The sequence below is a fragment of the Galeopterus variegatus genome, unplaced genomic scaffold (assembly GCF_000696425.1).
Source record: "Galeopterus variegatus unplaced genomic scaffold, G_variegatus-3.0.2 Scaffold564, whole genome shotgun sequence".
Lineage (NCBI taxonomy): Eukaryota > Metazoa > Chordata > Mammalia > Dermoptera > Cynocephalidae > Galeopterus > Galeopterus variegatus.
This window is the reverse complement of record NW_007726675.1, coordinates 461,535-475,784: the sequence shown is the minus strand read 5'-3', so window position 1 is coordinate 475,784 and position 14,250 is coordinate 461,535. Positions and strand designations below refer to the sequence as shown.

Genomic DNA, 14,250 nt, shown 5'->3' with positions numbered 1-14,250 from the left:
AAGCCCATGTTCTTTTTTGTGTACCCATCGAGGTGAGCCTTGAGCAAAAGGTTAACTTCACTGCTCAGATCTGCAAAGAGCACCTGGGAGTGGAGGTTGCCGGCCTCACTCCCTGCTGGTAGGGATGCACTGAAGCTGACTTGATATTGGTTTTTATTCTACTTGGCATTTTCCCTGGTTGACCTGCTTGAGCCATTTGTGCCCCACTGAACATTGGCTGCTGCTGGCTTGGAGCTTCTGCCATCTGTACCTGTTGTAATCCTGAGGCTCCTAGCTCCTGGCTGGCTGGTTGGCCAGGACCACTGCTGCCTGAAGGTCTCCAATCAGACAGCCCCTTCCCAAAGGCAACAGCTGCCACCAAGACATTGGTGTCTACAGGGTTAAAGGTCTGTTTGTTCAGCCAGAGACCTCCACTCTCTGATTCTCGCTCTTCTTTACTGATTCGCTCCAGAAGGTTTGAGCACATTTTATTCAAGCTCTGGATTTGCTTCTGAGCTGCATCAGCACCAATGTGGGCAGCATCTGTCGTCAGTTGCTTCTCCTGCTCTTCGACCTCAGTGTCAGGCTTTGTTCTCAGATGGTCAGGGACCACCTCATGGCTGAAAACAGGCACCCATCCTTCAGTCTGCTGCACGAGATCTTCATCTTGGTTTGGGGACAACATCAGAGGGATGATGACCTGGTTATGGAACAGTGGTGTCTTTTCATGCTTCAACACCTTGTTCAGAATGTTCAACTGTCCAGAGAGCAAGACAAAGCTATCCAGGACAGAGGGCCAGGTCAGCTGGTCATATTCCTCCTCCAACTTGTAAATGAAACTTCCCAGTGAGTTCTTCAGATCAGCCACTTGACTCAGCAGTGCATCTAATGATGCCTCAAGCTGCTGCTTCTCCCTCTGCATTGTGGCAGCTGCTATGACTTACTCTTCCGGTTTCCCTGTAATATTTCTTTTAAAATATGTTTTCTAGTTAATTGTTTCTGGTGTATAGAAATGTAATTTATGTTTTTAAATTGATACTATACACAGATACATAGACAATTATATCAGTTGCAAATGACAGTTTTCTTTTTTTCCAATTATATTTTTAAAATTTCTTCTGTTTTTTGTGCTTTGCTAGGACTTCCAGTACATCATTCATTATAATTGGATCTAATAGAAAATTTTAAAGGGAATGCTTCTACTGTTTCTTTATAAGATTATATTAATACTATTTTTTTTTTGTAGATACATTTACCAGGTTAACAAACTTTCTTTTCCTCCTACTACTAATTAGTAAGAGTGGTATTATTAGTAAGTGGTGGATTTATTAAGAGTTTGTATTATAAATAAGTGGTGAATTTTATCAAATGCTTTTTTCTGCATCTATTGAGATAATCTTTTTTTCTCCTTTATATTACTCGTGTATATTATATTACTCATATACATTAACAGATTTTCTAATGTTAAACTATCCTTGCATTTCTAAGATAGTATATCATCTTTTGAAAAGTACAATTGGTTTAAGTTGGCCAGCAATTTATTTAAGATTTTTACATGTGCATGTTTGAGTGAAATGAGCATATAATTTCCTTTCTCATGCTGTCCTTATTTAGTTTTTGAATCAACATTATTCTTGCCTCACAGAATAAGTTGGAGAGGAGTTTCTCTTTTTCTATTCTGCTCTAGAAGAGTTTATTTAAAAAAAGAAAGAAACCCCTGATAAAACTTGAAAGCTTAGTAAAACTCTCTTCTAAAGCTATTTGGGTTAGTTACCTTTAGGATAAGACTTTTGATTACTGCTTCTCTTAATAGATACAGGACTTTTCATATTTTTTATGGCTTCTTCGGCCAATATAAGAAGACAGGAAAGGGGAAACAGGAAGGAAAAACAGAGAGAACAAGCAGAAAACAATAAAATGGCAGACTTCAATCCTAACATAAATAAGTATATTAAATATAAATGGCCTTGACACACCAATTAAAAGATAGAGATTGTTAAAGTAAAATGGTGAGGTAACCATATGGTGTCTACAAGAAACTCACTCCAAATATAATTATATAGGTAGGTTAAAGGTAAAAGAATGCAAAAAGCTATACAATACAAACAGTAATCAAAAGAATCCTGGAGTGACTATATTAATATAAGACAAAGCAGACTTCAGAGTGAAGAAAACTACCAGGACAGAGGGACATTACATATCGATAAAATGATCTGTTTACTAAAAAGGCATAATCATTCAATCACCAAATAAGAGAGCTGCAAAATACATAAAGCAAAAATGGACAGAAGTAAAAAGAGAAGTCTGAGGACTAGGCCCTGTGGCACTCCCAAATTTATTAGAATCAACAGGAGATCAGGGAGGGCCAATATATGATATAGCAGATGCTCTTGAACATCCTTTCAACAAAACACCAAACACCTTTAAAAAGATCTAGAAAAGGACCATTCATATCATTGGAGTCACAAGAAGACAGAGAAAAAAACAAGCTGTAGAATATTTTATACTGTAAGAATAGTATATGAATCCCTAGTTCTGTTAGTAATATACCTGTATTAAGTATAGGAAAAAGTATTTGAATAATGCGCCACAGAATTATCAGTAGTTAAGTCTGTGATGGAAGCAGGCATCTTCTAAGATTGCACATTTCTTTCAGATTAGTAAGAATAAGAATACAATTATCAAAACATAAAATAAAAAAAAACATGCTAGGAAGAGTGCTATGAGTTTGGTGGGAATTAAAATTTTTAATTAAGAATTATATACAAATGTATGCTAACATTGAACAGCAATGTGTGCAGTCACTGAAAATGGCATACACAATCTGCTTCTTCCTCATCCACAGTTATTAGCAGAAAATCAACAGAATGTGATAGAGAGTAAGCATTTGTAGCTCTAACTTTAGTTAGATTCTGTGTGCTGATAGTTCTGAATTAGATCAGTCTTGTGCCCACATTAGTAGGAAAGAGATTAATACACATTTTAAATTACATTCTTAGTTATATTCCTTACACGTAGAATTCACTGTCATAAGTTGCTTCTATTGACACAGTGAATAAACACTTTTGATAATATAGCCACATTTAAATTTTTGTCTTGTTTAGATTGAGAAATTTTAGTCAAGGAGGGTTTTGTAGCTGAAATTCTTTTATCCATCCTGCCTATTGATGTGGAGGTTCAGATAAGGCAATGAAAAAATGTTTATGCAAATTTTAAAGTACCTTCTAGATAGATAACATTATTATTAGGAATAGAAGAATCATTGCTATCCCCAGGAGTAAGGTTCTCCTAGCACATTGTCTGGTTCTTTGCTCAAGGAGCATTTGCTGAATCACTGAATATGGGTCACTGCACTAATGGTCTGCTGGTGGGGTAGGTGTATGTTGAAGATTTGTGATAAGTTGGGCATGCTCTAACCTTAGCTTAGGAAGGAACTATATCTTCTCACCCAGTAAACATCAATAGAAACCTAAACTTCCTGTAAGGCCCATTTCAAAAAAAGCAGCAGAGAAATCCAGTAACTATTGGTTCTATCCTCAAACTTCAAGTCAGTCCCCTCCTAATCAACTCAACTATCATAGCTGAGACCCTCATTATGATGCAACATCCCTACAAATACAACAACTTTCCAAAAGGGATACCCCTATTAAGGCAATTTCTTCCATCCCATATTCCACATTCCTCTCAATTACTTTTATTGCATCTGATCTGATTGTGTGTCCAGCTGAGAACATCAGATGGACCCACATTAGTCCAAATGACCAAACTTATTAGCTAGGACTCCAAGAATCCCTTTCCAGTCTGGCCCAATCCACTGTCTAGTTTCCTACTGCTATTTTAACAAATTACCACAAATTTAGTGGCTTAAAACATCATATTAATTATCTTATAGTTCCTGAGGTCAGAAGTCCAAAAAGGTCCTATTAGGCTAAAATCAAGGTGTCAGCAGGGCTGAGTTTCTTCTGGAGACTCTAGAGAAGAAGCTGTTCCTTGCTTTTTCCGGCTTCTAGAGGCCACCCGCATTCCTTGCCCTATGGTCATATCACTCTGACTTCTGCTTTAATCTCAGCTCCTTCCCTGATCCTCCCATCTCCCTCCTGTTAGGACCCTTGAAATAACATTGGCCCACCCCAATAATCCAGGATAAACTCCCTAATCTCAAGACCCTTAACTTAATCACATCTGCAAAGTCCCTTTTGCTGTGTAAGGTAACATATTCACAGATTCGAAAGATTATGACATGGACATCTTTGGGGACCATATTTGTAACACATCCGTCCTCCCAGATTCACCTCCCACAACTTTCCATATCCTTAAGCCAAGCTTATTCAGTATTCTCTGCATATACCATATTTTCTCAAGCCTTCATAAATGTCAATCCCTCTATTGGAAAGGCCCTTCCCTCATCTGGTTTTCTACCTTTGGAACTCTAAGAGACAGCATAGAAACATGGTTAAGAAACCTAACTCTGGACAGTCACATCGCTTGGGCTCCAATATGAGTCTGCCACTTGCTAGCTGTATGGATTCGGGCAAATTGTTTTGTTTTTTAACCCAGATCTAAATGCCACATTATAAGAAATACAAGTAAATTTTATCGCAAGGAAGCAATCACCCAAATCCAGACTGTGGAACATTTCACAGGCACAAATGACCTTGTTTGATAAACTGGTATTTAAAAACGTGGTGGGTGTGTGTGCAGAGTGGGGGTGGGGCTGTTCAAAGAAGACTGAAAGAGACAATAACCAAATGCAATGCGTAGGCCTAAGCTTGGAAGCAGAGCCAAACCAAACATCTGTAAAAAGGCATTGGTGATGTTTGCACGAATAGGACTGAAGCCATGTTGGGACCTAAAACTGCCTGGGCCTTAGAAAAAATTTTAAAAGACAGTTTTTTTTTTTTTTCCTTAGCATGCATCTCACTGAGTTCCCTCTCTTCCCATGGTTATTTGGTATTTTGAACCTTGGTCACAGGGCAGAATCACATTATTTACATAAGTGCGTAGAGCTATTTTTCAGACCCTGAAAAACCAAGGAAGACATCAATAAGGCTATGCGGACTCCACTCTGAAGCAAATCAAAATCCTGCAGGACCCAAACATAAGGTCAAGGATGAGAACAGAAACCAGATGGAGCCTGGGAAAGACTTTGCACCCGGCTCCTTAAATGGAGTCCCCATAGCCCATGTTTTCCTCTCTCCTGCTTTTTACTCCCCGCTTCTTATCCCACAAAAACCCTCAATTAACTTGAGCCTTTGAGATGGCTTAACCTACCATCTCCTTCAGGTTACCGGTCCTGAATAAAGATGCCTTCCCTTTTCGCCAACAGTTGACTTTTGAGGCATTTGTGTTTGGTGGCAGGCAGCTGGACTTGGTTTCCATGACAGTGAGACAATCAGGGGAGTGTGACTGTAAAACAACTATCAGAACATATTTGAGTAACTCTAAGTGTAATAAATGACATGGTGGTTAAATATTTAAAAAATTTTTCTTGATCTGTATACCGCAAGTACAGTACAGAGATATAACCAAAAGTATTAGGAGTGAAATGACATATCTGGGATCTCTTTACTCTAGAAAAAAAAGTTCAGAGGGAAATAAATGAAATAGGATTGGCAAAATATTACCTGCTGAAGCTGAGTGATTGGTACAGTACATGGGAGTTCATTATATTATTCTGTGTATGAAATTTCTCATAATACACCTTTTAAAAAATACATCTCCAAGAAGTTTTTCTTTCCCAGTTTTTTCCAGAGAGTTAGGAATTTCCTTATCTATCTCCCTTAACAGTTTATTCACATCTTTACCATCACAATTATTATTATGCCTAACTATTTAGGTATATATTCCTATGCCTAAAATTTATTATTTAAGATTTACTTATTATTGAGTGTTCATCATGTGCAAGGGACTCTGCTATGTGCTGGGCATGGTGTGGTTAAACAAAACAGACATGCGCTCTAAACTGGTGTAATGTAGAATATATCAGAGTGCAGGTAGTGGGATGAACAATACCTAAGCAAATACGCTATTACTAAGGAAATTACAAAGGGAAATCCGCAGGATTCTATGGATGGAGAATGGGGAAAGGGAGGGACTTCCTCAAGAACGATTAAGACCTTTCAGAAGACAGAATCCTTAACCTAGAGACCTGAAGGGTACTATCATGGGTATTACGCTGAATGTTTGAATACCCTCCAGACTCATCAATTGAACTCTAATCCCATCCTCCATCCCCATGTGATGGTATTAGGAGGTGGCCGTTCCAGGGTAATTAGGGTTAGATGTCTCAAAGGTGGAGTCCTTATGAATGGGACTGGCACCTTTATAAGCGCCATGAGAGCGCTCAGTGGGCCGTCTGCAACCAGGGAGAGGGCCTTCATCAGAACCAGGTCCTGCTGCCACCCTGACCTCAGGCTTTCAGCCTCCAGAACTGTGAGAAATTTGTTTAAGACACACCTTCTAGGTTACTTTGTTCGAGCAGCCACAGCTGACTACTGACAACGTGTGGGAGGGCAGTAGGGGGGGAATATTCACGCTCTGAAGCCGTGTGTATTGTGCTAGAACACGCCGCATAAAACTTTATATAAAAATGACGTATATGCTCATTGTGGAAAACGTGAAAAATACTAACAACTCCACTGTTTTTAACTGTCATCTAAAAATGACTATTTACACCTCGACATCTTTTCTTCCAGTAACTTTATATGTACGTATATTTTTAAAGTAAGATCAATACTAAGAGACCAGAAAAAAGTTTCAAAATCCCTTTTAATCCCATTATCCGGTAATCGGAATCGTTATTTCTGGCGGCTGCATTCACTGGCTCGGCCTCCCCGTATCTAGACTTGCCTCTGGTTTTCTGACAGCAGGCTAGGCTACAGCAAGCTCCCTGGACCTCAGCCCGTTTCCAGACGCGGGTCTCTCTAGAGGGGCGTGCCGCGCCGCCCCCGGCCGCCTTTCCCGAGCTCCCCTCACCCAAACGGTCGGCCGCCGGGATCCTCCTCACAACCCACCGCCTCTCTGCCTTCTACTGCCTTTCAAATTGGACTCGGGGCGCGAGCTTGTGGGCACATCGGGCGGCATCACAGCAGGGGGAAGAGGGTGACCGCTCCGAGCCTCGCGGACAACGCTTCCGGCCTCGCCAAAACCCGCGATACTTCACCAAAACGGCTTCCCCGGCCTGAAACGTTCCAAATCCCTACGCAGGCGCTCTGCGGCCCTTAACACCCCGGCTCCGCCCTTCTGTGACCACGCCCCCGCCCGTTAGGGCGCTGCCCGGCCCCGCGCCGTACCTATACTCCACTTCTTCCCTCGGGCAACCTCACAACAGGTCTCTGATTGGCTCACCAGGTAAGCGAAAGCCGAGGAAGCGAGGCGACGATAGGCTGGCAGCCGGGCCTTCCTTTCCGCAGCTTAGGCGGCTGGTGATTGGTCGCTGCTGCTGTCCAATCGGCGGCGGGCTGTCGGATTCAAATCGGGATCGTTGGGCCTGTTGGTCGTTGGTCTTAGTCGAGTCGTTACCTTGGCCGGACGTGGAGGTGAGGTCTGCTCTGCCAGCTCTCTTGCTCTCCGCCCCGCTGCGAGCCGGCAGGATGGCCCACAAGCAGATATACTACTCGGACAAGTACTTTGACGAGCACTACGAGTACCGGTGAGCAGCCTCCTTATACTCCGGGCCAGCTCCCTCGGGCGCGGCTCCCTCAGGTGGGGAGGTCGGAGGGATCGAAAGTCGGGGCCTAGGGGGCCGGGGACGGGGTGGAGGCGAACTCGGGCCCAGCTCGGCTCCTGGTTGCTGCGGCCACTCGCAGTTGGTGCGCGCCTAGTGTGCGGCCGCGCTCGGACGCCGGGCCTTTGTTCCGTCTGCCCGGAGGATGAAGGAGGAGCGACGACGGGCGCAACACGGAAAACGGATCCGGTCCTGGATGGCGTGGAAGGACCGTTGGGGCCCTCTCCTCCCGTCCGTGGCGGGTCGCGGTAACTAGAACATTCAGTAACTGGTCTCAATTCCGGTTCCTTGAGCAAGACCAGGATTACTCGAAAAAACGCCCCGAAGCGTCCTGCTTTTCCGTTCTCGATCGTGCAACTTCCGTCCCTGCCGGGGTGAGGGCACTTGACTAGTTTATAATGTTGATTCTGATCTGTTAACGTACTCAGAGGAACACACCTCTCTTTTTCTTGCTTTTGAATTTGGTGGTACTAGAAATTACTTTGGGGGGGAGCCCCCGGAAAATGAGCTTGAACGGGGGTGGGGGTTTGAAAACGTTAATCGGGTCTGGTGACTTAGGCGATTCTGCGTTAACCCAAGCTGTAGCGGTTAAGGGCATTATTAGAGCGGGTTCGTTTAAAGACCAAATTGAGAACTTGAGTGGACTTTGTGGGCATTTTTTTCTGCCAGTGTACACCGGCAAAATTTTTGGCTCTACGGAATTTTTGACGTTTTGACTCCTGAAGCGATGCACTAGAGCGTAGTGGTTATAATTGATCAATAAAATTAGCAAATTGGATTGTGAGGAAGAGCCTTAAAAATTCTTAGCTTTGTTTCCGGGAGACATATTGGAGCGTGCCTTCAAAGATAGTTCACCCCTTGTCCTACTAGGTAGTGATTGGAATGGTGAGTTCTGGGAGACTACCAAGATGTGGGGGTGGGGTGCGCTGTAAAGCCTCTGTCATCCTTGGCCAAATAATGACCTTGTTTTCTGCTGCCCTTTTAGGTTAGACTTCCAAGAATGCTATTTGAGGAAGAAAGGACATAACAGTGGGTGGCGCCCCTCCCCCCAATCATGAAAGTCTATCTTCACAGTAGGAAAACAGGATTTTTTTCTGGCCAGCTTTTCAAATTAGTAATTTGAGCACTATTTCGTATTCCTAGCTAGCGTAATCCCGTGTTGTTTTTTTCTGGCTATAGATGAAGTAGATTATCTTTCTATAGTAACCACAGACCACACAGTTATAATTGTGTAATATGTTGGCATAATGTTCAATTATGTATTGTTAACCAAGAGCCCTGCTGGGGATGTCCAATAATGGACAAATTGTAAACTGCTGTAATAACTTTACAAAATCTGGAAAACTATTACTTCTGAAACACATATGGCTCCAGTGTTTGGGATAAGGATTTATGGGTCTGTATAAATTTCTTTTAAGGCATAATATTAAAATTAGATTAAAACACTTTTCGGAGTTATGGTAGCAGGAGTTCCAGTTTTTAGTTTTAATATACTTACATAATCATTGATGATAGGCACTAGACCTGATTTACTAGGTGGCTTGTGTGTGGTAATGTATAGAAGAAAATCCTGTCACATCTGAAGTAATTTATTCTAATCCAATATAAATTAGAGCTGGTTTTAATTGACCACTTACCATTTTATGAAACCAGATAGTAATTAATCTCCAGAGATACTTTTTTTTTTTTTTTTAAAGATGACCGGTAAGGGGATCTTAACCCTTGACTTGGTGTTGTCAGCACCACGCTCTCCCAAGTGAGCGCCCCGGTCCATCCCTATATAGGATCCGAACCCGCGACGGGAGCGCTGCTGCACTTCCAGCGCCGCGCTCTCCCGAGTGTGCCACGGCTCGGCCCCCTCCAGAGATACTTTTTTTTTTTTTTAAAGATGACCGGTAAGGGGATCTTAACCCTTGACTTGGTGTTGTCAGCACCACGCTCTCCCAAGTGAGCGCACCGGTCCATCCCTATATAGGATCCGAACCCGCGACGGGAGCGCTGCTGCACTTCCAGCGCCGCACTCTCCCGAGTGTGCCACGGCTCGGCCCCCTCCAGAGATACTTTTAACGGGAGTCTATACTGGTAATACATCACTGAGGAATGAGTCTAGGGTGGTTTGTATGGAGTGTAGTGGATCATGCAATGTAAATTTCAAAGGCTAGTAGAGTATATTTCTCACTGTGCAATATCTTATATCTCTGTTTGATTTTTCTTTTGTAATTGCAAACTTGATTTCCTTATCCTTTTACTTTTGATTTCTTTATCCTTTAGTGTCTTCACAGGTGGAAAACAGGATTTCTTTGGGCAGCTTTACAAATTAGTAATTGAACTGTTTTGTATTCCAACTTAAATAAATGTTGGATTTTGGAAGTAAATTTCCTTATGCATTGTTAGTTTGAAAACTAAATACAGATAGACTCCCCATGTGGGCTTCATACTACTTAAAATTTTTTCCTTTAAAATGAAACTCTCAAAGAGAACTTGTTCCATGGTTTATGGAGAAGGTGGGGTGGAAACTTACTTAAATAACTTGTTGGTACTTTTATGTAGATATTATGCCTGTAAAATTGAAAGAAAAGGTACAAAATTATTACATTTCTTTGCAAGACTAATCAACAATGTAGATCATAGAAATGAGGCTATTTGTACAGCCTTAAAAATTAGACATGAAAGCAGGACTTCAAGAATGAGCGTGGTACCTGGTATTACTGAGGATCAGCATATACTTTGCTGGAATTGGTGAAAGTTCTATGGACTGTAGTAGTTAAGCATAATTTGACTTAGCGGCATCATGGCAACCTAGCAACATAGTATAATTGTTCTGAGGCTCACTTTTTGCCCTGCAAAAGTACTTAACTAACCAGCTACACATCCTGAAATTTAAGTTGATGACAGCTTGGTGCTTATATAAAAAATCTTTTTATGGTAATTAAATAAAAACTCTAAGGAGGTGTGGATTTATCTTTTAAAAATTGTACAGTTACAATTGTACATATTCTTGATGGTTTGATATTGAAGGCTATTTCATGCCTGCCTAAGAAACTGAATAAAGTTTTGGATATAGGTCAGTAACTTATTGGGAAACTGAATGTCTGTGTGAGCTTGCAAATACATGTATACTTGGATGTGCAGTTAGGTTTTTGTTTTTGTTTTTTCTTAATTTTGAACAAAGTACTTGAAGTATAAAGCAACTTCTGGAGTATATTGTATGTACTACAAATCTAGTGCTGAGTAACAGGAAACTCAGGCTAACTGTAACTAAAAGGAGATTTTTTTTGCCGTTACTTAAAACTCTAGTCCAGACTGGGATAATTAGGGGCGGGGTTCTTTCCCTCTTGTTACCTTACCATCCTCCGTAGATTGCTGCTCTAGCTCCTCGGTCACATGTATCTGCATCCAATAGGAAGGAGAAAGAGAAGAGAGTTGGGTATGTTCTTTCCCTCTGAGGATACTTTTCATAAGTTGAATATTTTCTGCTTATATCCTGTTGGCCAGGATTTAGTCACATGACCAGAGCTAGCAGTAGGGGAGACCGATAAGCATGTGGCCAACTTAGATTTTGGGGTTCTATTCCTGAAGAAGATTAAGACAACTAGCAAGCATTCTCTGTAAGAAGAAAAGTTAATCCCAGATAAAATGCCTTCTGCTTTTGGATTGCACACTCCTATCTCCCTAATTTGAACACAGGCCATTGAAAATCAGAATTAAAGGTGTAGTGGAAAGTAGTCCCCAATATTGATACCAATGGTAATGTAACATAGAGTTGCTTTAAAGAACTTTGTTTTGAGGACAAAACCTTTAAATTTTAATATCCTAAAGGTGTATGTACAAAATGATCATAATTGTAGGAAAGGCACTAATACTTAGCTGTGTCTTTTAACAGGCATGTCATGTTACCCAGAGAACTTTCCAAACAAGTACCCAAAACCCATCTGATGTCTGAAGAGGAATGGAGGAGACTTGGTGTCCAACAGAGTCTAGGCTGGGTTCATTACATGATTCATGAACCAGGTAAGTTTTCCTATAGTAAAGCCTTAACTGAATTTAAATACGAGGGTACTTCAAAAAGATCATGGAAAGATTCATATTATCTTTTAATTCTGTTTTTCCACAAATTTGGTGAAGTACCCTTGTAGTAGTGGTGGTGGTTGTCAGATTTTTTTTAGTGACATTGACATTCAATGATGTCCCAAAGTATCTCTGTGATAAGTGATATTTTTTTTTTTTTTTGTCTTTTGTCCGTGTCCAGCAATGGATCGCAACCCTCAGTGTTGCCCCCGTACCGGACCGGGGACCGGCAACGGGATTGCAAACCTCGGTGTTGCTCCCGCGCCTCGCTCAGCCAGTGAGCGGGAACCGGTCTGTACGTGGGATCCGAACCCTCGGGCGGGAGCGCCGCTGTGCTTCCCAAGCGGCGCACTATCTAGTGCGCCACCGGGCCGGCCCTAAGTGATAATTTTCTAAATGACTGATTCCTTAACTCCCTGGAGAGATTTCCAATATTATAGTAATGGGGACCGGCAACGGGATCGCAACCCTCGGTGTTGCTCCCGTGCCTCGCTCAGCCAGTGAGCGGGAACCGGTCTGTACGTGGGATCCGAACCCTCGGGCGGGAGCGCCGCTGTGCTTCCCAAGCGGCGCACTATCTAGTGCGCCACCGGGCCGGCCCTAAGTGATAATTTTCTAAATGACTGATTCCTTAACTCCCTGGAGAGATTTCCAATATTATAGTAATTCATATACCACAGGAATGAAAGCAGCTATGTTCTACCTGCAAAAATAAGTCAAAAAATAGCTAATCTGTCTTAAAATTTGTCCTTGTTAATAGTATGTTATATTTTGCCATATCTAGTATCTGCAGTCCCTTCTTTTAAAACTAAGAACTTATTTTAAGACAACTTAAGTGTCTTTAAGTTCTGTATATACAAATTGATGCAATTTGAAGTGATCTGTCTTTTCCTTTAGTCCTCTTAAAGGATAATGTTATCTACCACATTAAGGTTAAATGAGATAACATTTTATGAACTCAGAATTTTGCTGCCTAATTTATGCTTATATGAGTGTCTTATGTTATGAGAGTACTTCAAAAAGTTCATGGATTTATATTACCTTTTAATGCTATTTTGCCACGAACTTTTTGAAGTACCCTTCGCATTATGTGCTATTAATCAGAAGTTTCCCAGATATTAAATATTAAACTAGACTAAAATGTTGGGGTTAAATTCTTTTGGATTATCAGTAATAACTTAAAGAATTTATAATGCTTTCAACAAAATTTAAAGACATACTGTAGAAGCTAAAGTAGGTGGAACTAAAGGTATCTTGTTTTCTACTCTTCTGTTAAACAGCATCAAAAACTCAAGACTCATAGTTTTCTTGGGATTGGGGCACATAATCATATTACAGTTCAATGGTCTTTCTCCAGATAATACAAAGCAACTGAGGAACTTAACTGTAGATTCCTGGGCCCCACATACAGAATCTATGGGGATGACCTTCTGGGACCTGCATTTTTATGAGCTGCTGGTGGTTTTCAATGTGCATTAGTGTGAGATATCCAGGAGGAGATTTGAATGAGGGGATCTTTCTCTTTATTTTTCACTCTGAGACTCTAAAAGTAGAAACCACTCTCCTCAGGTAGCTTCTCTACTTACTATCCCTTTTCTCCAGGATGGGTAAAACAAAAATATTGGAGGAATGTTCTCATTGTCAGGTTGTTTTTTTCTGTTTACTGTTGATAGTAACTTTGAAGCAAAGTTCATTTTAGATACCTCCAACCAGTTTAAAAGTGGACTTAGTTTGTTTTTTGGTTCAATTGAGAATTCTCTGATTTTTGTTGAGCAAGTTAAAATTAAGTATTATATTAAAATGATGTAAAACATTTCTTTCCACAGAACCGCATATTCTTCTCTTTAGACGACCTCTTCCAAAAGATCAACAAAAATGAAGTATATCTGCGGATCATCAAATCTTTTTCAAATTTAATGTATATGTGTATATAAGGTAGTATTCAGTGAATACTTGAAAAAAATGTACAAATCACTCATCCATACCTGTGCATGAGCTGTATTCTTCACAGCAACAGAGCTCAGTTAAATGCAACTGCAAGTAGGTTACTATAAGGTGTTTAAGATAGTTTCTTCTAGTCAGTTTTTTCTAGTCTGTTTGACTTTACCTGTTACTTTTGTTAAATAAAGTTTTTGTGTTGCATTTATCACCATTTGAGGTTACTGAGATATATTTTTTATGGTTAATTTGTGCCTGTTGAGATTATTTGGTTCCAGTTTTATAGTTTTAACCATGAGGAAATAAAGAAATTTTAAATTTTAAAATAGCTTGGTATGATTGGGGTACCATTTATTTCACTTAGGAAGAAAGCAAGAACCACGGATAAGTTTAAACTAAGCCAAAGTAGATTTTACAGCTTTATTATTAGACAAGCTCCTAAAGAATTGTCTAGAATCTCCAATTGAACAGAAAAGCCCCACAATACTACCTGGGCTGCTTCCACTTGTCTAAGAACTGCCACTGACTGCTAGTGGTCT

At 40.8% G+C, this 14,250-nt stretch overlaps 1 protein-coding gene and 1 pseudogene across 1 annotated transcript; one reads left to right on the top strand and one right to left on the bottom strand.

Moving 5' to 3' along the window:
• LOC103588378 lies at nt 1-5,381 on the bottom strand (annotated as a pseudogene).
• Nucleotides 5,382-7,358: 1,977 nt separating this feature from the next.
• Nucleotides 7,359-14,037, top strand: CKS2 (CDC28 protein kinase regulatory subunit 2). The gene is made up of 3 exons (XM_008570044.1): nt 7,359-7,630; nt 11,589-11,716; nt 13,600-14,037. The coding sequence occupies exons 1-3, from the start codon at nt 7,572-7,574 to the stop codon at nt 13,650-13,652; spliced, it is 240 nt and encodes a 79-aa protein (XP_008568266.1). The 5' UTR covers nt 7,359-7,571; the 3' UTR covers nt 13,653-14,037.
• Nucleotides 14,038-14,250: the final 213 nt, after the last annotated feature.

What these genes read in the sequence shown, in the direction of transcription:
- CKS2 (XM_008570044.1), top strand. Translation starts at nt 7,572, where the DNA reads ATGGCCCACAAGCAGATATACTACTCGGACAAGTACTTTGACGAGCAC. An exon ending in GACGAGCACTACGAGTACCG is followed by an intron (nt 7,631 to 11,588) that starts GTGAGCAGCCTC and finishes GTCTTTTAACAG; the next exon opens with GCATGTCATGTTACCCAGAG. An exon ending in TTACATGATTCATGAACCAG is followed by an intron (nt 11,717 to 13,599) that starts GTAAGTTTTCCT and finishes TTCTTTCCACAG; the next exon opens with AACCGCATATTCTTCTCTTT.